General features: G+C 36.4%; 1 protein-coding gene across 7 annotated transcripts in view; it reads left to right on the top strand.

Moving 5' to 3' along the window:
* The window catches only part of NT5C2 (5'-nucleotidase, cytosolic II), a 150,714-nt gene that overhangs the window by 85,406 nt on the left and 39,160 nt on the right, over window positions 1-26,148 (top strand). For 4 of the 7 annotated variants that reach the window (XM_055560837.1, XM_055560839.1, XM_055560836.1 and 1 more), the window contains exon 3: window positions 19,824-19,897. In XM_055560837.1, the coding sequence (XP_055416812.1) occupies window positions 19,824-19,897 (74 nt within the window). Of the gene's footprint in view, window positions 1-4,063; window positions 4,911-15,387; window positions 15,954-18,546; window positions 18,630-19,823; window positions 19,898-26,148 lie in introns of those variants that run through there. The other 3 variants (XM_055560842.1, XM_055560840.1, XM_055560841.1) reach the window with 3 other exon arrangements.

Here is a 26,148-nt window from a genome sequence, read left to right as displayed (position 1 = left end):
GGAGAAAGAACTCTGATAAGTGTATGTTAGACTTTGGCACTGTTTTCCTCCCTTCTCATATCCTTTCTTTTTTCTTTTGATTATGGATTTATTCATGTGATTGAGAGTTCAGTTACAGACTTTTCCTCTCCTAAGCTGTATTTGTAAGATTTATAGATCTGTTTTTAAGTTTCATAAATCAATTTGACTTATAAGTCGTTTAAAAGTCAAAGAATAGTCTTAACACTTTGAAGCAAAGGCTGAGTAAAAATGCATTTATGAACAGTCTTTTTTCCTCATTTGTTTAACAACTGCATTAATCCCAAATAGATGTTTTTCATACTCTTGAAATGTCAAGTTTCTGTGAAACTTTCTCTTTTTTTAATTTTTTTAATATTATTTTTTTACTTTACAATATTGTATTGGTTTTGCCATACATCAACATGCATCCGCCACGGGTGTACGCGTGTTCCCATCCTGAACCCCTCTCCCTCCCCATACCATCCCTCCAGGTCATCCCAGTGCACCAGCCCCAAGCCTCCTGTATCCTGCATCGAACCTGGACTGGTGATTTGTTTCTTATATGATATTATACATGTTTTAATGCCATTCTCCCAAATCATCCCCCCCTCCCTCTCCCACAGAGTCCAAAAGACTGTTCTGTACATCTGTGTCTCTTTTGCTGTCTCGTATACAGGGTTGTCGTTATCATCTTTCTAAATTCCATATATATGTGTTAGTATACTGTATTGGTGTTTTTCTTTCTGGCTTACTTCACTGTGTATAATAGGCTCCAGTTTCATCCACCTCATTAGAACTGATTCAAATGTATTCTTTTTAATGGCTGAGTAATACTCCATTGTGTATATGTACCACAGCTTTCTTATCCATTCATCTGTTGATGGACATCTAGGTTGCTTCCATGTCCTGCTTATTATAAACAGTGCTGTGATGAACATTGGGGTACACGTGTCTCTTTCCCTTCTGGTTTCCTCAGTGTGTATGCCCAGCAGTGCGATTGCTGGGTCGTATGAGAGTTGGACTGTGGCTGAGCACTGAAGAATTGATGCTTTTGAACTGTGGTGTTGGAGAAGACTCTTGAGAGTCCCTTGGACTACAAGGAGATCCAACCAGTCCATTCTGAAGGAGATCAGCCCTGGGATTTCTTTGGAAGGAATGGTGCTAAAGCTGAAACTCCAGTATTTTGGCCACCTCATGCGAAGAGTTGACTCACTGGAAAAGACTCTGATGCTGGGAGGGATTGGGGGCAGGAGGAGAAGGGGACGACAGAGGATGAGATGGCTGGATGGCATCGCTGACTCGATGGATGTGAGTCTCAGTGAACTCCGGGAGTTGGTGATGGACAGGGAGGCCTGGCGTGCTGCGATTCATGGGGTCGCAAAGAGTCGGACACAACTGAGCGACTGATCTGATCTGATGGCAGTTCTATGTCCATTCTTTTGTATTTTTCATCCTTTTTTGTCTCTGTGTTACATTCTGGAATGTTTTTCCTGACCTACCTTCCAGTTCACTAATTCTGTTTTTGGTTGGGTCAGACCTGAATCTGCTCATTACATTTTTTATTTTAATTAATTTTTAGTTTCTTCAGCATTTCATTTTGGAATCTTTTTTCAAATATACTGTTAACTTTCTTTTTATGATTTCCAGTTATATATTAAGCATTTAAATATTGTTTTATAAAAGAAGTCCCTTTCTTAGGTTTTTAAAAAATAATTTTATTTTTGGTTGTGCTGCATCTTTGTTGCTGTGCAAGGGGCTTTCTGTGGTTGCAGTGCGTGGGCTCCTTGTTATGGTGGCTTCTCTTGTTGAGGAGCATGGGCTCAGGAGTTGTGGCACACAGGCTTAATTGCTCCACAGCATGTGGAATCTTCCTGGACCAGGGAGCAAAGCCATGTCCCCTGCATTGGCAGGTGGATTCTTATCCACTGTACCACCTGGAAAGTCCCTCAAACATTTAAATCTTAATGAATTTCGGTTTAAGAATCAAAACGATCTGAAGCACATTCCTATCTCTGTTTCCAACCACTTCCCTTTTCAAAGCTTTTTAAAAATAATTGTAATTGTTACTATTCTATTAGGAATTCAAACCATCTGTGTGCGTGACTACCATAAATCCAAGAAATAGAGAGTAATACAGTTATCAATCACAAATTTTAATCTTGTAATTATTTTTAAAAAGTGCTTGAAATTATTTAGGTAATACATAATTAAATTCTTATTGTGCAATATTCAGGAATTCAGAAATATATACAGTAAAGTATGAAAGTTCCCCTTCATTTACATTTTCACTCCCACTCCTCTTTGTCATAGGTAAACACTGTCAGTTTGGAGAGCATTCTTCTAGTCCTCTTTCAGTGCATTTTAACACAACCTCCTAATCTTTCTAGATTCTGGCTTGTTCTTTTCATTCCTGATGGTGCTAGTCCAGGCTCTGGTCATCACTGTCCTGCATTGCAAAAGTAACCATAATCCCGCTTATGTCTGCCTGTTTTTAGCCTTGTCATCTTCAGATCTGTTTTGTAAACCATGTTTATCACCCAGCTTAAGACCTTGAGTGGCATCATATCAAGAATGCTATAAGATAAATCCTAAGCCCGTTAACATAGCATTTAAGACCCTGTGGGGACTGAATCTTTTGCTTTCCACTTTCATCTTGAGCAGCTCCCTTCCTTAAATGCTTGTATTCTGTCAATGCTGGATTGCATCTAATTTTTTTTCCACACACCATAGTATCTGTGTCACTCAGCTTTTCATTCATAATTTCTCTTCTGTTGGAATGTTCTCCACCCCTCTTTTCCTCTTAATCTGATTAACACTTGCTAATCCTTTTTAGTGTGGTGGTTAGGAACCTGGACCTTGGGTTAGTATTTTGGATTATTTCATTTTAATTTCTTTCGAATCACAGTATTTAACTGCTGTAAACTTTGTTCTGTCATCTATGAAATATGAATCATTTCTACCTCATAGAGTTATTTGAGATTAAATGAGATAATAACTGTAAAAGTGCTTAGCATAGTGTCAGTTTAACAACAACAATTTGGGCATCTTGTCTTTCAGTAAGACAGAGAGCTGCACCTCTCTGTTGTGCATTTGTCTAATACTACAATTACATGCAACTGTTTAGTGTTTTTGATGGCCCTCCTCCACTGGAGACTCCTTAAAATCAAGAGCTATCATGTTTGTCTTTGTATTACTGGTACTAGGTACTGGCAGATAGACATTTAGTAAACATTTCTTAAATATATGAACTGAGTTTGAAATAGCTGGTCAGTGCAGTTTCTTTTGCACGGGAAACTCGTATAAGTGTGTTTACCTTCTGTTCAAGTGAGATTTTTGTTTTCCTTTCTCTTTACAAGTAGAAAGTCTTAAAATAGTAATTACATTTATTTCCACCACACTGAGCTGTGACGCCACAAGCTGGAAATCCAGGGAAGCCATGGGAAGTTGGCACTCTTAGGGATTAGATCATTTTTCCATATTCAGTTTGTATTCTTGTATTTATGGAATTTGGTTTGAGGATAGTGAAAGTCCTTCATATTCATGTATAATTTGAGAATTGGATTTTTACAGTGTATCTCCCAAGAGATATTTTGGTAAGATAATGTTTTCCCTGTTACCCCCCAAGTTCCAATAGTTCTTTGAGTGCTTACAAATGACAGACAGATGTTATCTGTCTTCTTTAGATGAAAAATCTCAGGCTTAGGTTAATTAACTTATTCAGCCAGAAAGCTGAATTTAAACCTAGTTGCTCTGGTGCTCGTCCTCTTTCACCATACTGCTTTTCTAAATAAACTGAAAATAATTTTAGTTTGAATTTGTAGTATTTGGTAGTGATTTTAGTTACTTGGTGACTATTTAAACATTTTATAGTAACAGAAATCTTTATGGTAAGATAGTTCAATACTGTTTAAAGATAAAGTTTTTAAAAATTTAAATCCAACTAGTGTTTCTCTAAGGTATGTATATTTTATTTTTAAATCAAACCATCAGTAGGAGGATTTATTTGCCTTATCAATGGTCTTAGACTTTAGCACACTTGTCTATTTCTTCCCCTGTTGCATAATCCCTATGCATTATATTGGTCAGGAGGCAGGAATGTTGCAAATGTTTTTCTTTCAAACTGCAACTTGCTCTGAGATTTGGAATTAACCTTTAGAATGTTCTGGGTGTATCCTCCACGTGCCAAAGATCTGTAAATTTCTTTTCACATGGGCTGATATTTTCAGGCATATGAGTAAAATATTTGTGAACACAGATGTTTTCCTTAAAAGTAGTTAATGATCAGAAAAGAGACCACAGTGTGGAAATACTTTAGGTTACTCCTGTAAAATGATCGGCACATAAATTATTATTTTTCTTGTAGTTTGCATTGTTCATTTTCTAAGGGAGGAAATAACTAAACTGATAATTAAAACATACTTCTGTGTGTTATGGTTTTTTTTTTTTTTCCTCCGAGAGTAAACTAAATGATTTGAACTGACTAGGGCCTCTCCATTCTGTGAAACTCACATTGTTTGCGTACTGTTGGCGGGCCTCATTAGGGGGTAAATTTGCTTTTTCTGAGTGTTTGCCAGTAACGATTCCTGTCTCCTACGGGAACTTGCCATTTGGATAGTCTCCTTCCTACACTGGCCAGTCTTACACAGTTCAGACCATCAGTTATTTTTCCTGCTCTTCAATTTTTTCTTATTATTCTTTGGTTTTTAAGTATTTAAAGCTGAGGATATTGGTCTCTGAGATATTGCCTGCTTAGGGTTCGGCATCTTGCCCGAATTTGTTGGGCCTCTCAGGGCCTGAGTTCTCTGTGCTTTAACAAATGAGCTACAGTTCTCAAGAGATCAGTGAAGCTTGTTTGTTGATCCTGTATTCTCTTCCAGAGGAAGTAGATCTTTGAGAATGTCTAAGGAAGGGTAAGTGAGTTTATTATTCCTTTCCCCTCATTTTTCTCAGCGAAGAGATGTTCTAGTCATCCAAGTAAATTGGAAGATTAATAAGCAGTGCTACCAGTCTGAGTGGAGATGGGGGAGAGATTGAAAGAAATTCAGCCGAAAGTTTACATTGCTAGTGTTTCACATGTAATCTGCTGTAAAGTTACAGTTGCTATTTGGAAAGACCGCATTGAGGGTGGATAATCGTCATAGAAATTCAGTGAGAGATAAGCACCGTTTACCTTGTGGTAAACTCTCATTTGTTTTTCAGTAGAAAGTGTTTATGAAGATTGGAAGCAAACTGTAGTGTCTTACCAAAGAGTTTTACATAGAAATGAGTGAAATTTAAAAATTCAAGTGCATTTGAAAATAATTTGTACCTTTAGAAAATGGTGTGAAAGATTGAAAAGCAACCTGTGATTTTGTTTCTTTCTGGTCACTTGTAGACAAAAATAATTTCAAGTGGAATGCCCCGTTCCTCTTTATTTTGCGATATAAAATAGTTCTGTAGGGTTTTTTTTATTGTCTTTATAGTTTTTTCTCTTATGTTTCAGAATTTGAATTATTATTGGTATTCTATCATAGGTGACATGCAAGTTAATAGCTACATCCTGTTAACAGTCTCATTTCTAACCTTCAAGCATAACTTGACCTGGTTAATTCCGGAGAAACATCCCCTTTGATCAAATAGGACACAGATTCCCTCAAAAAAAAAAAAAAAAAAAAAAAAACCAACTCTTTAAAAATACAGTGCAATTTAAATTTTGATTTTTTTGAAGTTCTTAATTTTTTTCTAGTAGAAATTTTGAAGTAGTTTCAGAGTCTTGTGTTTATAATTTATTTTAATCTGGTCATGTATTGATTATGAGCAAAATAAAATTGGCCCATTTTACTGCTATTTTATAAAGCCTCATTATTAGTTAAAAAGAGCAGCCATGGGTATAAATAATTCTGCATTATTTTTAGACCTCTCATGACATCACTGGAATTTTGAGGTTTCTTTAACTGTGAAAATTATGAGAGGACTGCCTCTTCAGGTTTGTATGTTTTCTTTCCTTCTAGCTCTAGCTCTAAGCTTGCAGCTTTTATTAAACAATTTTTATGATACGTATTATCATGGATGCTGGTAATATTTGTCAGGCTTGTACAGTGGTTATTTATAAAGCTGGTTTATAGATCTAAGAAGAACCATATTTCTAGATGCAGTCAAAGTTCTTGGGAAGTAATTAGTACCTCCCCCCGCCCCCCATATAGAGGGAGGAGGTAAAACATATATTAGAATTGGTTTAAAAAAAGATCTGTGTAAGTCAGAGGACACTATAAAGCCTGGAGTATTCTTTAGGTTATTTCTAGGGATCCATGAGGCAATTCTTGTACTTTCTGAATAGGTAATGAACAAGTGCATTTGAATTGCATGGAGACTATAAATGAAATCAGTTAGCTTTTATTCTCCTTTGCTATCTTTAGAAATAAATGGATAAAGTTTCTACTTTGGGATGAAATGATTCTTATACTCAGAATGTTGGTATATGTGATTATTTTTATATCTATGAAATATTTCCCAAGTAAGTAATAAAAAAGGATTGTTAGTAGAGTTAAATCATCAAAAATTATACTTGAGCCTTATGTAAACCTATAGTAATCGAGACAGTATGTTATCAGTGTAAGGATAGATATATAGAGAGATCATGAAACCTAATAGGAAGTTTGTAGACCCACACATACAGGCAGTTGATTTTCAGAAATGACGCCATGGTAAGTCAGTGGTTAGTCTATGTAACAGATGTGCTGAAACAACTAAACATTCATAAAGAAAAAAAGTGAACCTCAACCTTTGCCTCAATCGTATATATATTAAAAAAACACAGAAATGATCATAGACTTAAATATAAAAGTTTAAAGCAGAATGTAGGTGAAAATGATTGTGACTGAATTAGGTAAAGATTTCTCTTTAAATACATAAAAAAAAAACATGGAAGATAAAATTGATAAATTGGGCTTCATCAAAACCAAAAAAAAAAAAAAATCCTCTGCTTTTAAAAAGACAACATTAAGAAAATAAAAAGGTAAGCCATAGACTGGGAGAAAATATTCTCAATACATATATATCTGATAAAGAACTTACATCCAAAATACCTGAAGAATTCTTACAACACAGACAAATAACCCAGTTTGTAAATGATTCTTCACACAAAAAGACATGGCCAGTAAACATTTGAAAAGATGCTCTGCATCATTAGTCATTGCGTGCTCAGTCGCTTCAGTTGTGTCTGACTCTTTGCCACCGTATGGACTGTAGCCTGCTAGGCTTCTCTATCCATGGGCTTCTCCAGGCAGGAATACTGGAGTCAGTTGCTATGCCATCCTCCAGGGGATCTTCCTGACCTAGGGATTGAATCTGTATCTCTTGTCTCCTGAATTGTCAGGCAGTTTCTTTACCACTAGCACCATTCAGATCAGATCAGTCGCTCAGTCGTGTCCGACTCTTTTCGACCCCATGAATCGCAGCACACCAGGCCTCCCTGTCCATCACCAACTCCCTGAGTTCACTCAGACTCGTGTCCATCGAGTCAGTGATGCCATCCAGCCATCTCATCCTCTGTCATCCCCTTCTCCTCTTGCCCCCAATCCCTCCCAGCATCAGAGTCTTTTCCAATGAGTCAACTCTTCGCTTATGAGGTGGCCGAAGTACTGGAGTTTCAGCTTTAGCATCATTCCTTCCAAAGAAATCCCAGGGCTGATCTCCTTTAGAACGGACTGGTTGGTTCTCCTTGCAGTCCAAGGGACTCTCAAGAGACTTCTCCAACACCACAGTTCAAAAGCATCAATTCTTCGGTGCTCAGCCTTCTTCACAGTCCAGCTCTCACATCCATACATGACCACAGGAAAAACCATAGCCTTGACTAGACGGACCTTTGTTGGCAAAGGAATGTCTCTGCTTTTGAATATGCTATCTAGGTTGGTCATAACTTTCCTTCCTAGGAGTAAGCGTCTTTTAATTTCATGGCTGCAGTCACCATCTGCAGTGATTTTGGAGCCCAGAAAAATAAAGTCTGACACTGTTTCCCCATCTGTTTGTCATGAAGTGATGGGACCAGATGCCATGATCTTCGTTTTCTGAATGTTGAGCTTTAAGCCAACTTTTTCACTCTCCACTTTCACTTTCATCAAGAGGCTTTTTAGTTCCTCTTCACTTTCTGCCACAAGGGTGGTGTCATCTGCATATCTGAGGCTATTGATATTTCTCTCGGCAGTCTTGATTCCAGCTTGTGTTTCTTCCAGTCCAGCGTTTCTCATGATGTACTCTGCATATAAGTTAAATAAACAGGGTGACAATATACAGCCTTGACGTACTCCTTTTCCTATTTGGAACCAGTCTGTTGTTCCATGTCCAGTTCTAACTGTTGCTTCCTGACCTGCATACAAATTTCTCAAGAGACAGATCAGGTGGTCTGGTATTCCCATCTCTTTCAGAGTTTTCCACAGTTTATTGTGATCCACACAGTCAAAGGCTTTGGCATAGTCAATAAAGCAGAAATAGATGCTTTTCTGGAACTCTCTTGCTTTTTCCATGATCCACCAGATGTTGGCAATTTGATCTCTGGTTCCTCTGCCTTTTCTAAAACCAGCTTCAACATCAGGAAGTTCACGGTTCACATATTGCTGAAGCCTGGCTTGGAGAATTTTGAGCATGACTTTACTAGCGTGTGAGATGAGTGCAATTGTGCGGTAGTTTGAGCGTTCTTTGGCATTGCCTTTCTTTGGGATTGGAATGAAAACTGACCTTTTCCAGTCCTGTGGCCACTGCTGAGTTTTCCAAATTTGCTGGCATATTGAGTGCAGCACTTTCACAGCATCATCTTTCAGGATTTGAAATAGCTCAACTGGAATTCCATCACCTCCACTAGCTTTGTTCGTAGTGATGCTTCCTAAGGCCCACTTGACTTCACATTCCAGGATGTCTGGCTCTAGATAAGTGATCACACCTTTGTGATCATCTGGGTCGTGAGGATCTTTTTTGTACAGTTCTTCTGTGTATTCTTGCTACCTCTTCTTAATATCTTCTGCTTCTGTTAGGTCCATACCATTTCTGTCCTTTATCGAGCCCATCTTTGCATGAAATGTTCCTTTGGTATCTCTGATTTTCTTGAAGAGATCTCTAGTCTTTCCCATTCTGTTGTTTTCCTCTATTTCTTTGCATTGATCGCTGAAGAAGGCTTTCTTATCTCTTCTTGCTGTTCTTTGGAACTCTGCGTTCAGATGCTTATATCTTTCCTTTTCTCCTTTGCTTTTCACTTCTCTTCTTTTCACAGCTATTTGTAAGGCCTCCCCAGACAGCCATTTTTCTTTTTTGCATTTCTTTTCCATGGGGATGGTCTTGATCCCGTCTCCTGTACACTGTCACGAACCTCATTCCATAGTTCATCAGGCACTCTGTCTATCAAATCTAGGCCCTTAAATCTATTTCTCACTTCCACTGTATAATCATAGGTATTTGATTTAGGTCATACCTGAATGGTCTAGTGGTTTTCCCTACTTTCTTCAATTTCAGTCTGAATTTGGCAATAAGGAGTTCATGGTCTGAGCCACAGTCAGCTCCTGGTCTTGTTTTTGCTGACTGTATAGAGCTTCTCCATCTTTGGCTGCAAAGAATATAATCAATCTGATTTCGGTGTTGACCATCTGGTGATGTCCATGTATAGAGTCTTCTCTTGTGTTGTTGGAAGAGGGTGTTTGTTATGAACAGTGCATTTTCTTGGCAAAACTCTATCAGTCTTTGCCCTGCTTCATTCCGTATTCCAAGGCCAGATTTGCCTGTTACTCCAGGTGTTTCTTGACTTCCTACTTTTGCATTCCAGTCCCCTATAATGAAAAGGACATCTTTTTTGGGTGTTAGTTCTAAAAGGTCTTGTAGGTCTTCATAGAACCCTTCAACTTCAGCTTCTTCAGCATTACTGGTTGGGGCATAGACTAGTGCCATTAGGGAAATACAAATTAAAACCACAGTAGTGTATCACTGCAGACCGACTAGAATGACTAAACACTGACAACATGGAGCAAATGGAACTCTCATGCATTGTTGGTGAGAATGCAAAATAAAAACATTTTGGCAGTGTCTTTTAAAGTTAAACATACACTTATTAAATAGACTAATATTTCCACTTCTGGGTATTTACTCCAAGAGAAATGAAAGCATTATGTCCATACAGATTTGTGTGTGAGTGTTCATAGCATCATTATTTATGATAGCCAAAAACTGGGAACAACTCAAAATATCCAGTAATTGAATAGGTAAAAAAATTGTGGTATATCCATACAATGGAATACTACTTGGGAATAAAGGAACTAATTTTTGATACATGTAATAACATGAATGAGTCTCAGAACTATTGTGTTAAGAAAAATAACCAGACATAGACTACATGGTGTTTGATTCCATCTATATGAAAACTAGTGGAAAACAGCATAATCAGTGGTGTTTTGTGTCCATGGGTTGGGGAGAGTATTGCAAAAGGACATGAAGGAACATTTTGGGTTGATTGTGGTAGTTGTTACATGGGTGTATACAATTGCCAAAACTCACCAATCTTCACACTTAAAATGGGTGAATTTCACTTGAAGTAAATTATACCTCAATGAAGTTGGAGGGGGAATGAGACTTGAGAAACTCAACTTGCTTATTTAAAATCTTATAAATAAAATTATTATTGTTTAGCATAGTCAAAGGAATATATTTGGAAAAATATAGGTACTCTAGGATGTGTAATGCAAGGGGGAAAAAAATACATTCTTCTTTCATTGTAACGATCGATCCCTCGTCTTCTGGAGCTGTTCAGAATGCCTTTTATTACCAGAGCCTGCTGTCTTTTAGGTGAGAAGCCAAAATCAGTTTTGTCATTTGCTTTTATTTTAAGTTCTAGATTTTGACCTCTGTTTTCCATTATGGGCACAAACAGCACACTTGTTAATTTGGCCTAATGATAACATGGGTAAATATTTTCTTCTCTAATTTTTATTCCACAGAATTCAACCTTAATATTTTGTTGTATTTTATAAATTATCTTCTATACATTGGTTTTTACTTTTAAAAATTGGGGAGAAAAAGAAAATAATTTAGGGGAAAGTAGGAAAAAAGATTGGAAAAAACGTGTTTTTAATTAGACTGAGATTTTTGAACAGTAATTTTCAGAAGTATTGCCATTGTTCCCGGTTTCTCCCTTAATTTATGTATTCTTCGTTAGTCCTCTTTCTTATTCCCTACCATTCTGCTCTCATTACTGCAGTTTCTTCATTTGAGGTTGAAAGTGAAGGGAATTTTAATGTCTTTTAAAGAGCTTCTCCTTAAAGTATGTTTTGAAATCTTTGGGGAAAGATAGCATAATCACTACTCTTATTAGTCTTTGTTTATCACTTTTTAAGATATACATTTTTTTCACATTTAGACATCTCTGAATTTGGGCTACATCTAGTAATATACCACTTAATTCAACTTAGAATTAAGTTGAGTTCTTCTAGAGAGAATTTCATTTCTGTCAGTCATGTAGGGGCAACATTAACCATGCTAGTAGGGTAAATTTAAACCACAAACCTACCAGATTTATTGTTCGAATTCTCAGGGGGAGGTTTTTTTTTTTTTTTTTAATTAATTAAATTTTTTTTTACAGTTTTTTTTTAATTTAATTTTATTTTATTTTTAAACTTTACATAATTGTATTAGTTTTGCCAAATATCAAAATGAATCCACCACAGGTATACATGTGCTCCCCATCCTGAACCCTCCTCCCTCCTCCCTCCCCATTCCATCCCTCTGGGTCGTCCCAGTGCACCAGCCCCAAGCATCCAGTATCGTGCATCGAACCTGGACTGGCAACTCGTTTCATACATGATATTTTACATGTTTCAATGCCATTCTCCCAAATCTTCCCACCCTCTCCCTCTCTCACAGAGTCCATAAGACTGTTCTATACATCAGTGTCTCTTTTGCTGTCTCGTACACAGGGTTATTGTTACCATCTTTCTAAATTCCATATATATGTGTTAGTATACTGTATTGGTGTTTTTCTTTCTGGCTTACTTCACTCTGTATAATAGGCTCCAGTTTCATCCACCTCATTAGAACTGATTCAAATGTATTCTTTTTAATGGCTGAGTAATACTCCATTGTGTATATGTACCACAGCTTTCTTATCCATTCATCTGTTGATGGACATCTAGGTTGCTTCCATGTCCTGGCTATTATAAACAGTGCTGCGATGAACATTGGGGTACATGTGTCTCTTCAGGGGGAGTTTTTTCCTGTTTCTTGGACTTGGTGTCAGGGTCACGATGCACAAATGTCCTTGTGTGTTTCTTCTATATTGCAGATTTAGTTCTCCTTTTTCCTTGTACTATGGATATAGTCCTTTGATAATCCTAGCTTTACAAGACTCTGACTTTTCTTGGGCACCCCTCCTGGCCCTCTTTTAAGGCATGTAATATGGGTGAGTTCTACAGTTGATGCATCTTCAATTTTAACCATCTTTAATTTTGTTCCCTCCACGTTCTCTTCACTGGGACTTTTCTATATTGAGTATTTGAATAAGAAAAATTATGATAATTCATGTATTATTTTAGGAATGATAGCATGCTTATTCAGACTTTTGAAGCACAGGGTGCTGTTCTCATGGCATAATCTGATAATGTATCCTTCCTGAGGATGTTCCTCAGAGAAGATATTCAGACAAATTAGTAAGAAACTGTTGGCTGGAAATTTATGAAAAAACTGATGCTTCAGTGACTTTACTTTTATAATCTAGTCCACAATTTCTTGTTGTGTCTGTATATTTGAGGTATTTAAACTTTCAGTTTTTAAGGATCCATTTTCATAAATTAGAATTTTTTTTTAAGATCGCTAGCACTCTTGCCTGGAAAATCCCATGGACGGAAGAGCCTGGTAGGCTGTAGTCCACGGGGTCGCAAAGAGTCGGACACAGCTGAGCAACTTCACTTTCACTTTTCACTTTCATGCATTGGAGAAGGAAATGGCAACCCACTCCAGTGTTCTTGCCTGGAGAATCCCAGGGACGGGGGAGCCTGGTGGGCAGCCCTCTATGGGGTCACACAGAGTTGGACACAACTGATGCAACTTAGCAGCAGCAGCCCCACTCTTTTACTGAAGAATGGGAGCATAAAGGCAGACTAAGGTGTTGTCATTATGTTTTTTAAATAACAGCATTATTGAGATCTAGTTCACATACCATTCATTTCACCCTTTAAAGAGTACAGTTCAGTGGTTTTAAGTATACTCTCGAGAGGTATGTAAACAACAGCACTAATTTCAGAATATTTTTTTTATCCCCCAAAGCAAATTGCCCATTCCTTCTTCTCCACAGCTCTGGCAGTCACTAATTGCTATTAAGTTTTTAGTTTAAATTTTTTTTAGTTTAATTTTTAATTCAGTTGAATATTGTGTCTAGTCGTTACTAGGCCCTATGCTATCGTTGGGAAGGCAATAAATCCTTGTCTCCAAGATTATAATCCAGTAAAGAATAAGGGAATTAAACACTTAGTTTATGTATATGATAAAATATACATAAGTGCCAGAACTGCTCACATGTATCACATTATAGAACTTTAGTTGCTGGTGAAATACCTTTCAGTTCAGTTCAATTCAATCTCTCAGTCGTGTCTGACTCTTTGCGACCCCATGAGTTGCAGCACGCCAGGCCTCCCTGTCCATCACCAATGCCCGGAGTTCACTCAAACTCACGTCCATCGAGTCGGTGATGCCATCCAACCATCTCATCCTCTGTTGTCCCCTTCTCCTTCTGCCCCCAATCCTTCCCAGCATCAGAGTCTTTTCCAGTGAGTCAACTCTTCGTATGAGGTGGCCAAAGTACTGGAGTTTCAGCTTTAGCATCATTCCCTCCAAAGAAATCCCAGGGCTGATCTCCTTTAGAATGGACTGGTTGGATCTCCTTGCAGTCCAGGGAACTCTCAAGAGTCTTCTCCAACACCGCAGTTCAAAAGCATCAATTCTTCAGCGCTCAGCTTTCTTCACAGTCCAAGTCTCACATCCATACATAACCACTGGAAAAACCATAGCCCTGACTAGACAGACCTTTGTTAGCAAAGTAATGTCTCTGCTTTTGAATATGCTATCTAGGTTGGTCATAACTTTCCTTCCAAGGAGTAAGCGTCTTTTCATTTCATGGCTGCAGTCACCATCTGCAGTGATTTTGGAGCCCCCAAAAATAAAGTCTGCCACTGTTTCCACTGTTTCCCCATCTATTTGCCATGAAGTGATGGGACCGGATGCCATGATCTTCATTTTCTGAATGTTGAGCTTTAAGCCAACTTTTTCACTCTCCACTTTCACTTTCATCAAGAGGCTTTTTAGTTCCTCTTCACTTTCTGCCATAAGGGTGGTATCATCTGCATATCTGAGGTTACTGATATTTCTCCTGGCAGTCTTGATTCCAGCTTGTGCTTCATCCAGCCCAGCATTTCTCATGATGTACTCTGCATAGAAGTTAAATAAGCAGGGTGACAATATCTTTAATTTAAAAAAATAGTCTGAGACCCAAGGGCATCATTGTTACAGAAATTCTCTGACATGGCCGGAAGAGTTTCTTAAAGAAATTTCTGGGTCTTGAAAAATAAGGTAGAGATAACTAGGAAGGACGTTTCATGTATGGAGCACAGTATAAACAAAGCTTTATAGAACTTTTAGGAAATAACAAGTAGTTCATTTTAATTACTAGAGCTAAAGGTGTGTGATGTGGAGCAACGTGAGATAAAACTGATTTTGGAAAGATAATGAAAGCGTTGAACTCCTCTAAGATTTTTTAAAAAATTGTAATGTATTTGGTAGTAGGTAGTGAGGAATGTCTAAAGGTTATTAAGAGGGAGAGCAACATGATTAGAGCTGGGCCTTAGGACAGTGCTTATCATCTATGTTGGAGAACCATTTTCTTGTAAAAGGCTTCTCTTCTGTTAGAAATTGATACTTAGAATAAAAATGAATTACTTGAAAAATGAAGAGACATAAAATGAAAGTATATCTTTTTTGTTATTATGTTCAACAAACAAAACTTTTCTGTCAAATTGTTATAAAAGTTTCTAAATACTTGCAGTTTCTTAAATCAGTAACAGCACTTCACAAATCTGCATTGGACTGTGGACCCCACTTTTGAGTAGCACTACTTCAAAGCAGTTAATTTGGCATTAGTGTGCAGGCAGAGCCATTGAGAGATGATTGCTGGAGAGTTAATGAGGGACCTAGACAGGTTGTTAGCAGTTTGAATGGAATGGAAGATCTGGATTAGAGACATTTGAAAATTTAAATGAAGGCAAGTGAGATGTTGTGGATTTGAGGGAGAGGAAAGAATCAAAAGATTTTAATAACTAGGTTTTAGACTTAAGGGGAAAATGAGAGTGACCTGGCGGAAATAGAGACTAGTTTGGGGAAAGAGATACAAATTAGGTTTTCAACAAAAATTGACCTTATAGCATTTTTCTGTTAATTAACAGACACTCAACATACATCATTTGGTTGATAATCTAAATTTGCACTCTCCAACAGGCACTTGTAACTGTAACAAACTTTGAGTATATAATTACACAAACCCATAGCCAAAACATGCCTGAGATTTTTTGCTTGTATCCTTAGTCTCATTTTTTGTTGCAGCAACTCTTGTTGGGCCTTTGGCCAGGAAATTGTGACTCCTGGGCAGGAGGAGGAGCTAGGGATAAAGTTCACCAGTGCCAGAGAAATTCTATTCCAAATGGATTCATGTGGAGCAACAGTGATATCCAATGACAAGTTAAATTAGACACAGAGGTGTTTTCTCCAGCACTGTCTCAGAAGAGACATACTGTGGAGGGGCCTGGTTCCGACTAAAACGGTCTTTTTGAAGTAAGGTTAAAGTCACACACACAAAAATTATACTAGGGATTTGAAGAAGAATTCTGTTATGTGACTTCAAGAACTAGTTGACTCAAATAGTTTCACACTTTGCAGAACGGCAACCAGTGACAGATGAGGTAATGCTGCTTTGAATTACAAGTTAAATCGCAAAACCATTAAGAGTTTGCTATTTACAAAATTCCAAATTTAGTAAATTGCATGTTCATGTTCCTTTAGTGTGAGAATACTAGATTCCTGTTCTTAAAGCACATTAATAGTCTTATTTCTTTTGTTTAACGTCTGTATTTATTTGGATAGCATTTCTTCAAGTTTTATGCCTTACTGCAGTGCCGTATGATAGTAAAAGCTGTTACATTTGTCTTTGTGTTGACGTCTGTGCTCAGTTTTATAGTGTTTCTGGGTCTGTCTGCTAAAGATTGTGCCTATTGTTTTAATGCTCAAATCTATATCTTGCAAATGACTTAGTACATAGGAATTTCGGGCTGATAATTACATTTTAATGTTGGTTGCTTAGTTCAGTCATGCTTTCTAGGGTGGCAGGTTTGTGCTTTATTTAAAGTAAGCTTTGGAAAATTTCACAAATATATGCAGGCTCTTGAAGATAGAGATGTGGAGTATGTTCCACTGGTTAATAATTTAGAAAAGTGTTAGGCATTAATGAAGATACAGTCAAGGTTCTGGGACCAATAGAAAATTTTGGATTCCCCAAGGCAGATAATGATATTTTTGTTTTAAAAGTGTGGTGAGACAATGAATCAGCCTTTTAATTGATAGAGCACCTAGCACTTTCTTTTATATAATAATAGTAAAAAATATTTATTAGTTTGACGCCAGGAGATCAGTTTCGCTTTAAGGCTATATTCTGGAGATGTGGTATTTCTGGCTCAAGGCTGCTTCTCAGCTGAAGTCAGTGCATACTTTCAGCATTTGGATGTTTATTATCTTTATAAATCATGGCATGTATATTACTGCAGTTATCTATAATGCAGCTGTTCCCTTTTGTCATCACAGCTTTGCTTATGCACTTTAGGTATTCATGCATGAATTAGATTTAATTCCCTATTGCCCCCATCTGCCATGTTGTAGCTTAAATTAGGGAAGGAAAAGGAGCAGTGAGAATATATGTGCGGTTTTTCTTTTGTTTCATAAGTTATAGGGGAGACAGGAGTGATTGTTTTTCTAAGTTCAGGAGTTGCTTCTGTAGGTGAGGGTACTTACTTTAAATGAAAATGAAAAGATAAAGGATATTTGATTTCATAGAAAAGCATCTTTTCTAATTTTAGACATATAAAAAATCTTACTAGTTTTAGCTACTCCCTAAAGGACAGCTTCTAGGATGTATGTCATAAAATGGTACCTGCTTCGTAATAGGCATTCGACAAACATGTTGATTGAATAAAGTGATCAGTTAGTCAAAGGAAAGAGTGTGATTTAATGGATATTTAGCAATGATTATTTTTGCAGAAACAACAGATTTTTTTATTCCTAATATATATCATTCCCAGAGTTTCTATGGACAATGCCTAAGGATAATAGTATGATCTCTGTATCCTTAAAAATGTGATAAGGAATACAGGTTAATCTCTCTTCTGGACGAGAAAGAAGTGGGTGGATTATCTAGCTGTGTCTGTTTCTTTCTACCTTTAGCAGTGACTGATACCAGCAAAGTGTCTTTTTGTCTATGATTCTAGCTGTGTCTAAAACCAGCTTGCATCATTCTTATGTCAGAATCAAAGCTGTTCCTTTCATTATGTGGTCCCATATATCTCTCTCCTGGATAGAAAAGTCTTCGCAGTCTGTTTCTGCTGAATTCCCACAGAATATTTTAGGCATGTCAGCTGTTTGGGCTTTGATCAAGGATTTGATCCAGTTGGCCCCCTAGCCTGAATTGAGAGTGTGTTTGAAAAGTCTCAGCTTCAGTGTTTCCAGAGTTAAAACCATTACTCAGTGTCTTTACCTTCTCTTGTTGCCTTTATGTAACTGAAAAAGGTGATAATAAAGTAGATGCTGCAGTCGGTAGTAATACAGTGAAATTTGATGAAGTGGCAGAAGGGTCATGGTGATATATTTGGAGTTTGGGGGTATTTTAAAAAAGATTTGAGTAGGAGTCATTTGTCCTCTAGTTCCCTGTGTCTTTCAGCTATTCACTGCTCTTCCTCTCCCATCCATTATTAACCCAATCAAAATAAGGGTTGATTTTTCCAGAATAACAGGTTTTCTTAGGGAAAGAAAGTATAAATGTTTTACATAACATCTCTCTCAGGAACTAAGAGTTTTATAAAGCTTATCTAGTGTGCATAGCACACTATGAGAGAAATAAATTCATATGTTTTAGGGAATAACATTTCTGAGTTCAAGGACCTATTAAGTCCCCCAGTTAAAATGTTGTAAGCAAATATTTGATTATTTGCATATAAAATTGGTGCATGCATTCTTAGATGAGAGGAAAAGCTTTCTATTAAAGTTTAAAACAAGAGTTTTTGAGTTGGTGAAGAGGTTTTTTTTTTAAGTCGTTATCTAGATTAATGATTTCTAAACTTGAGTATTTCATCAGTTAAAGTATGAAACAGTCATCCCTCTGGATGCATGCTTAAATTACATATACTACTATCATTACTTGTGTATAGTAGAAAACATACACAAATTAGACATTTTAAAAGTATGAAATAATTTTGAGTAGAAGCTGTAACCCTTTGTTCTGTATTCCAGGGGAGTCTTTCATATCCTCAGATGCAGTCACTCCTCTTTGGAGACTACTGACCTATATTGTCAGTGGGAGAAGCCTAGCCCAGGTATCTTTATTTTTACCAAGTTTCCAGGGTGACTTGTAGCATTCTCATTTCTCATAGTTACTTACGAGATGAAGGCAAAGAAAAGGTTTGGTAATAAGAGGATAAACCATTCAGTAATTTTGGCCACCAAACTTTGGGATCAGTTTGAGGGGGTACCCTTATTTTCAGAGATGCTTGAACCTTACCCTACAGCACCATCATGATGATGATCCTGCATACTGTTATGTTTAGTTTTCCTTGTGTCTTCATAGTTATCTTTCTGGAGTTTGAATCTGCTTATTGCACTTCATCAAAATCTGATAATTTGTTCTTGCCTGCAGGATAAAATCCCATCTCTCTAGTGTGGCACACAGTCTTCATTAATCTGACCCTTGCTACCCTTTTTTAGCTTCATAACCTTTATTGCTTCTTTCCCTTCTCTGAAGAACTTCCGTTTGCAAAAACAGAAAAGTAAAACCAAAGAAAACTCAGCTCCAGCTCCAGTAAATGTTTTTTGGTTCACTGCAAACCTTATCTTTACTTTGTCATTCTGTGTGGAGTGCCTTTCTTGCTTTGTCCTACTGGAAAACTTCTACTGATTGTTTAAGATCAGCTCAAACAACTTGTGCTCTCTCCTGCATGTTATTGTATAGCATTTATTGGAATACTTTAATTAGTTGCTTAAGCCTCTCTCCTGCTACTGCTGAATTCCTCAAGGATAGAGATCCGGTTAAAATGTAAATAGCATTAGGGCAGGTACTCTTTTGTTCTCTGCCATGTCACAGTGCCTGGTATGTAGTAGGCATTTGGTAAGTATTTGTTGAATAAATCTGTTTATATTTATGTCTTTAGTGTATGGCATATGATGGGCTTTAAGTGAACCTCTGTTCTTTAAATAAATTATAAATGAGTGAATGAATTATAAAATCTCAGAAATAAGCTATTTTATGGGGTCAGACTTAGAAAAGGAGAATTGATTCTCTGAAATCTTGAGTACATAGCATTGTTAAAATAAAGACACAATAAGAAAATACACATATTTTTGTGTAGTATCTGATGCCACCTATGGTATAAGGAGGACTTGAATAATTTATATTGTGAATCTTAATATTGGTATTTAAATGGTATCTAGAAAGATAGCCAGATAATTCCATTGAACTTAATTTTTTTTTGGCTACAGTATTATCAGTTTTTACTCTTTTTTTTTTTCTTTAGGGTGTTTGTGAACCGGAGTTTAGCCATGGAAAAAATAAAGTGTTTTGGTTTTGACATGGATTATACACTTGCTGGTGAGTAGCACTTTCTGATTGCTTAAGAACTACTACTTTGGATACAACACACTAGACCTTTCAATAAACACTTGTTGATGTAGTCACATATTTAGCTACCAGAAGCTCTTGTTACCAGGCTGCCTTCATTGACATTTGTGAATATTGAAATTATCATATTTCCTTGAGATTTAGATTGTACAGGTAGAACAAGTGCTAAATTAGAGACCCTGGTAAGAAATGATACAATGAAAGTATGCATTAATATGTATATTTGTGCACTTTTGGCTTTTACTTTATTAAGCTGTTCTTCAAGGATGGAATTTTGTGTCTGTGTACCACAGGTAAACTTTTATCAGTTAAAAATTTCAATGTTATTCTTAAAGACAAATGGAAAATGTGTTGGTTTTCTTTGGAAATGATTACGCATATACTATGCAAAGACTTTAAAAGCTAGAGCTATTACTTTTTTCATTATCAAATAGACCTTAGACACCGGCATTGTTGTTTTTGCTATTCTGTCTCTGAGATATATTTGAAATACTTAATGTATTAGCCAACAGTTGCAACATATTTTGAGAACTTATGAAGTTTTTATTAAAATATTTGCAATCTGGCAAAAATGTCATTTAATTTAAGAGGTAGTAGGGATGAACAACAAGGATCTACTGTACAGCACAGGGAACTATATATTCAATATCTTATAATCTATAATGGAAAAGAATCTGAAAAAGAATATATATATATATAACTGAATCACTTTGCTGTACACCTGAAGCTAATACCAACATAGCAAGTCAGTTTTACTTCAAATAAAAAAAATAAACTAAAAAAAAGGGGGTGAAGAACTGAGTTGAGCACACATGTTTATATGTTTGTACCTGCACATGTGTACAACTCAAAGAGTCTTTCAGAAATTTTCTCTAAAACTATTGTCTTTAAGTACACAAAACATTAAAATGCATTAATTCACTTATCTTCAGAAACTTTATATAACAGTGTTAGAAAATTGACTTCCATCTCAAATTAGATAAATCTCAATTTGATGTTCAATTTAGGCAACTATAAGTGAATATTAAAAATGTACAAAAATGAGCACATGTAGTTTATAGGTACTTGTTACATGGATATGGGTATATTTTACCAAACAAATTGTATATTGAAAATATACACTGACTTGATTTTCATTTCTCTTTCTTCTCTCTATAGTCTTTGTTCTTTATTTAGTTTTCTTTAACCTTCAAGCTGTTTTTGCAGTAGATTCTTTTATATTTTCCCAGTTGGACACAGGCACTTTCAGATATTCTTACCAGAAAGCAGTTAGAAACACTGTGCTTTCTCAGTGTAGATCTTGTTTTCCAAATTGGAAGAAAATCCTGCAGTCTCTCCTTTCTAGAATTCTGCTGTCCAGGGAAAAGAAGATCATTTGGCAGCTGAAAGGGGTATTAACAAAAGCAGAGATAGAAGTTAATGGGGCTGGAAAGTGGCAAACTTTTTTTTCTTGGTTACTAAGACCATCTTACTGTATTGAAGTAGTTCAATAAGTATTCGTTGGAAACTTGTAATGTGCCTGGTGCATTTTGTTACTGAGCATTGAGATAACTGTATATTCTATAGAATAATTAAAAAAGGAATTCTCTCGTTTAACAAAAAAGTCACTGAATCTTGGTTTCTAAACTTTAAAGCTACCTAATGGTTTCTTCTTTTTATATGTTTTTTTTTTTTTGTTAATCTTACTTTATATTTTAATGTTTATTCTTAGTTTAGACACTATACTTTGCTATATATAATAGTGATTATTATCATTTATTAGGTACTTATTATATGCCAAGCCCTGTTCTAAGTGTTTTACATAGGTTATTTCATCTAATATGCAGATTATCTCATTCACATCACTTATTTAATATTTACAGAATCCTATGAGGCAGATTCTACTATTATTGTCTTCATTTTATAGAGGACACTAAGATTTTGAGGGCTTTGTCTAAAGACATTCAGTTGTGATATAGCTGAACTAAGATTCAGACTTAAGCATGCATGTATATATATGTATATAATATATGTGAATATAAGTTTACATTATATTTTGAATAATGACAGTTTATAGCAGGGTATAATTTGAAAGTGATACACACTTCCTCCTCCCCTGCAGACAAACCAGCCAAGACTTAAGCACTCAAAAAGACAAAGCTCTTTAAAGTAGCCCCCTTGAGAGACTATATATTATTCCAGCAGTTCTATTTTGGATGAAAAACACTGTTACTATCCTTGTGGTATTGCCTTCACTTCATAAAGCATGTAGGGAAACAACCTTACTGATTTTATACTGCCACCTGTTTGCCGTAATAAATATTCATAAAACTTACCTGAATAACTTTTGGTTTTTAAACAAACACACCACACCCTTGAAGTACTAAGGACTGTTCATGAGAAAAATGTGCCATAAAGTACAGTGACAAGTCTAAAAGAAGTGTTTTTTTGAAAGCTTCGAGTATTTGGGATAAATATCCCTGAAATAAGTGGAATAGCCTCACAGGGTGAATTCTTGGAAAGGGCTTGTATTCTCTCTGAAGCCGTTCCTGAGACATTGTCTTCTCTGCAATCCTGACACTTGGTGTATCACTCCCCAGAGCAATTGTAATTCACTTGCAGTCTTTGTTCACTTGCTTGTCTCCCCTTTAGCCTGCTAGTTCCTCAAGGGTAAGGAGTTTCTTTTTCACATTTATGTCCTATGTGTGGCCTAAAATCTGGAGTATAGTAGTTGCTCAGTGGATATTCATTGAATGAACAATTTGGGTGCATAAGTTTTAATATATCAGTTTAAGAATCAATCATGGTATTTTATGTTTACCCAATATAAAATATACACTAATTATTCAAGCTAAATGCTTTTAAGCGTGGACTTATTTTAAAAATTTTAATAAACTTTATATTGAAGAATAAGTTACATGCAATGAAATACATGCATTTTAATTATATAGATTGACTTTGACAAAATGTGTATGCCTGTGTAACGAGCAACCATCATCACCACAATCAAGATAGAGAATTTTTCTACCACTACAGAAAGTTCCCTCACTGCCTTTGTGAAATTAGTTCTTCTCCTTCCTCTCTCTTTCCCCTGGCTTTTTGTCACTACAGATTAATTTTACCTTTCCAGAATTTCATGTAAATGGAATCATACACTGATGTACTCTGTTTCTACCTTCTTTTGCTTAGCATAATGTTTTTGTGATTCATTCATGTTGTGTCTGTCAGTAGGTAGTTCATTCTTTTTTTGACCCCTAACTTTTTAAACTTTTTATTTTGAAAAATTTTTAGATTTGTGGAAAAGTTGCAAAAGTAATAGTTTGCCTTTACTCTCTCCTATGGTAACGTCTTACTTGACCCATGGTTGACTGTAGGACACTTATAAAAACTAAGAAATTAACATTAGTACAATACTGTTAATTGAACTACAGACTTTATTCAGTTTTTACACTAATATCCTTTATTCTAATTCAAGATCCAAACCAGAATTTCACATTGGATTTAGTTGTCATATTTCCTTTGTCTCTTCTGTGATACTTCCTGAATCTTTCATATCTTTCATTGCTTTGACACTTTTGAAGAGTCCTGGTTAGATGTTTTTGTAGAATGTTTCACAATTTGTATTTGTCCGATTTTTTTTTTCCATGAATAGATTGAAGTATTATGCATATTTGGGAAGAATACCCCAGAAGTATATGCCCTTCTTAGAGCGTGATACCAGGGGCCCATAATAGGTCTTATTACTAGTGATGCTAACCAGTGAAACGGAGAAGGCAGTGGCACCCCACTCCAGTACTCTTGCCTGGAAAATCCCATGGATGGAGGAGCCTGGTAGGCTGCAGTCCATGGGGTCGCGAAGAGTCGGACATGACTGAGTGACTTCACTTTCACTTTTCACTTTCACGCATTGGAGAAGGAAATGGCAACCCACTCCAGTGTTCTTGCCTGGAGAATCCCAGGGAGGGGGAGCCTGGTGGGCTGCCGTCTATGGGGTTGCACAGAGTCAGACACGACTGAAGTAACTTAGCAACCAGTGAAAATGATGAAATTCTCTTTTCTCTTTAAACTTTACTTGTTTGGGTCGGGAGACCAGGTGGCAGCAGTCCTTTGTTATTATGCTGCAGTTTGTGTGTCCATTTATCTATTGATGGGCATTTGGGTTGTTTCCAGTTTGGGGCTATTGTGAGTAAAACTGTTAACATATATGTAGGAGTCTTTTTGTGGATGTATATTTTTATTTTTTTCTGGGAAAACATTTAGGAGTGTAATTGCCAGATAATGTTTACCTTGTGGGAAACTGACAAATGGTTTTTCAAAGTAGTGATACTATTTTAAATTCGTACCCAGAAAACATGCGAATTCTAGTTGCTCCACTCCTATCTACACTTGATATTGTCAGTCCTTTGAATTTTAGCCATTCTAGTGAATATGTAGTGTTATTTCACTGTGACTTTATTTTGTATTTCTCTGATAGCTAGTGATGTTGAAAATCTTCATGTACTTACTGGGTATATGTGTTTTGTGACGTGCCTATTCAAATGCTTACGTTTTAATTGGGTTGTTTATCTTTTTATTGTCAATTATAGAAGTTCTGTATATATTCTGAATGCTGACCCTCTGTCAGATACATATCTTGTGACCATATTGACCAATACGTGTTAGTCTATCTATTGACATTCTATTCCATTGATCTCAGTGAATGTCACATGGTCTTGACTGGTTATTGTAGGTTTATAGTTAGTCTTAAAGTAAGGTAGTGTTAAGTCCTTTAACTTTATTCTTTTCTCAAATTATTTTAGGTCCTTCATATTTCTGTATAAATTTTAGAATAAACTCGTCAGTTTTTCAAAAAAGCCTGGATGGGGTTTTCATTATGATTGTCTTCATCCCTTATTCTATTTGACACCTTAACTGTCTTAACTATGTAGAATTTTCCAGTCCATGAACATGATACATCATTTGATTTACCTAATCTTCTTTAGTATCTTAACAATTTTTTGTGATTTTTTGTATAAAGGTTTCATGCATATTTTGTTACATTTATCTGTTAAATATTTCATATTTTAATGTAGTTTTAAGTGGTGTTTTACATTCCATTTTCTATTTTTTTTTGTCATTAGCATTTGGAAAAGCAGTGTGTTTTTGTGTCCTGTGACCTGCTTAATTTGCTTATTAGTTCTAGTAACTCTTTTGTAGATTCCTTAGAATTATCTACCTCTATGATCCTATCATCTGCAAATGATTTAATTTTTCCTTTCCAACCTATATATCTTTATTGTGGTTTGGTCACTAAGTTCTGTGTGATTTTTGCAACCCTGTGGACTGTATGTAGTCCACTAGTCTCCTCTGTCCATGGGATTTCCCTGCGAGAATACTGGAGAGGGTTGCCATTTTCTTCTCCATGGGATCTTCCCAACCCAGGGATCAAAACCAGGTTCTCTGTATTGCAGGCAGATTCTTTACCAACTGAGCCACCAGGGGAGCCCATATATCTTTATAATTTATTTTATTAAAAATTTTTTTTGGCTTCATTGTGCTGACTAAAACCTTTGTACCATGTTGAATTAACTTCCTGAGTGTTCTTAATCTTAGGGAGAGAATGTTCAGTTTTTCACTGTTAAATAAGGTGTTGGTTTTATGTAGATAATTTTTATCAGGTTGAGGAAGTTCCCTTTTATTCTTAATTTTCTGAGAGTTCTGTTTTGCTTTGTTTTTTAATGTGAATGGGTGCTAAATTTCATCAGATGTTCTTCTGTCTCAGTTGAGATGATTATATGTTTTTTCTTTTTTAGTCTATTAAAAGGGTGAATTGCACTGACTGATTTCTGAATATTAAACCAGTTTTGCATTCCTGGAATAAATCCTGCTTGGTCATGTACGTGTTCCTTAAATATTTGATAGGATTAACTAGTGAAGCCATGTAGGCCAGGAATTATCTTTTTGTGAGAAGGTTTTAAATTATTGGACTTCCCTGATAGCTCAGTTGGTAAAGAATCCGCCTGCAATGCAGGAGACCCCGGTTTGATTCCTGGGTCAGGAAGATCTGCTGGAGAAGGGATAGGCTACCCACTCCAGTATTCTTGGCCTTCCTTTATGGCTCAGCTGGTAAAGAATCTGCCTGCAGTGCGAGAGACCTGAGTTTGATCCCTGGGTTGGGAAGATCCCCTGGAGAAGGGAAAGGCTACCCACTTCAGTATTCTGGCCTGGAGAATTCCATGGACTGTATAGTCCATGGTGGTCGC

The sequence above is a fragment of the Bubalus kerabau genome, chromosome 22, assembly GCF_029407905.1.
Source record: "Bubalus kerabau isolate K-KA32 ecotype Philippines breed swamp buffalo chromosome 22, PCC_UOA_SB_1v2, whole genome shotgun sequence".
NCBI lineage: Eukaryota > Metazoa > Chordata > Mammalia > Artiodactyla > Bovidae > Bubalus > Bubalus kerabau.
The sequence above is the reverse complement of the archived record's forward strand: the minus strand, read 5'-3'. Positions and strand labels throughout refer to the sequence as shown.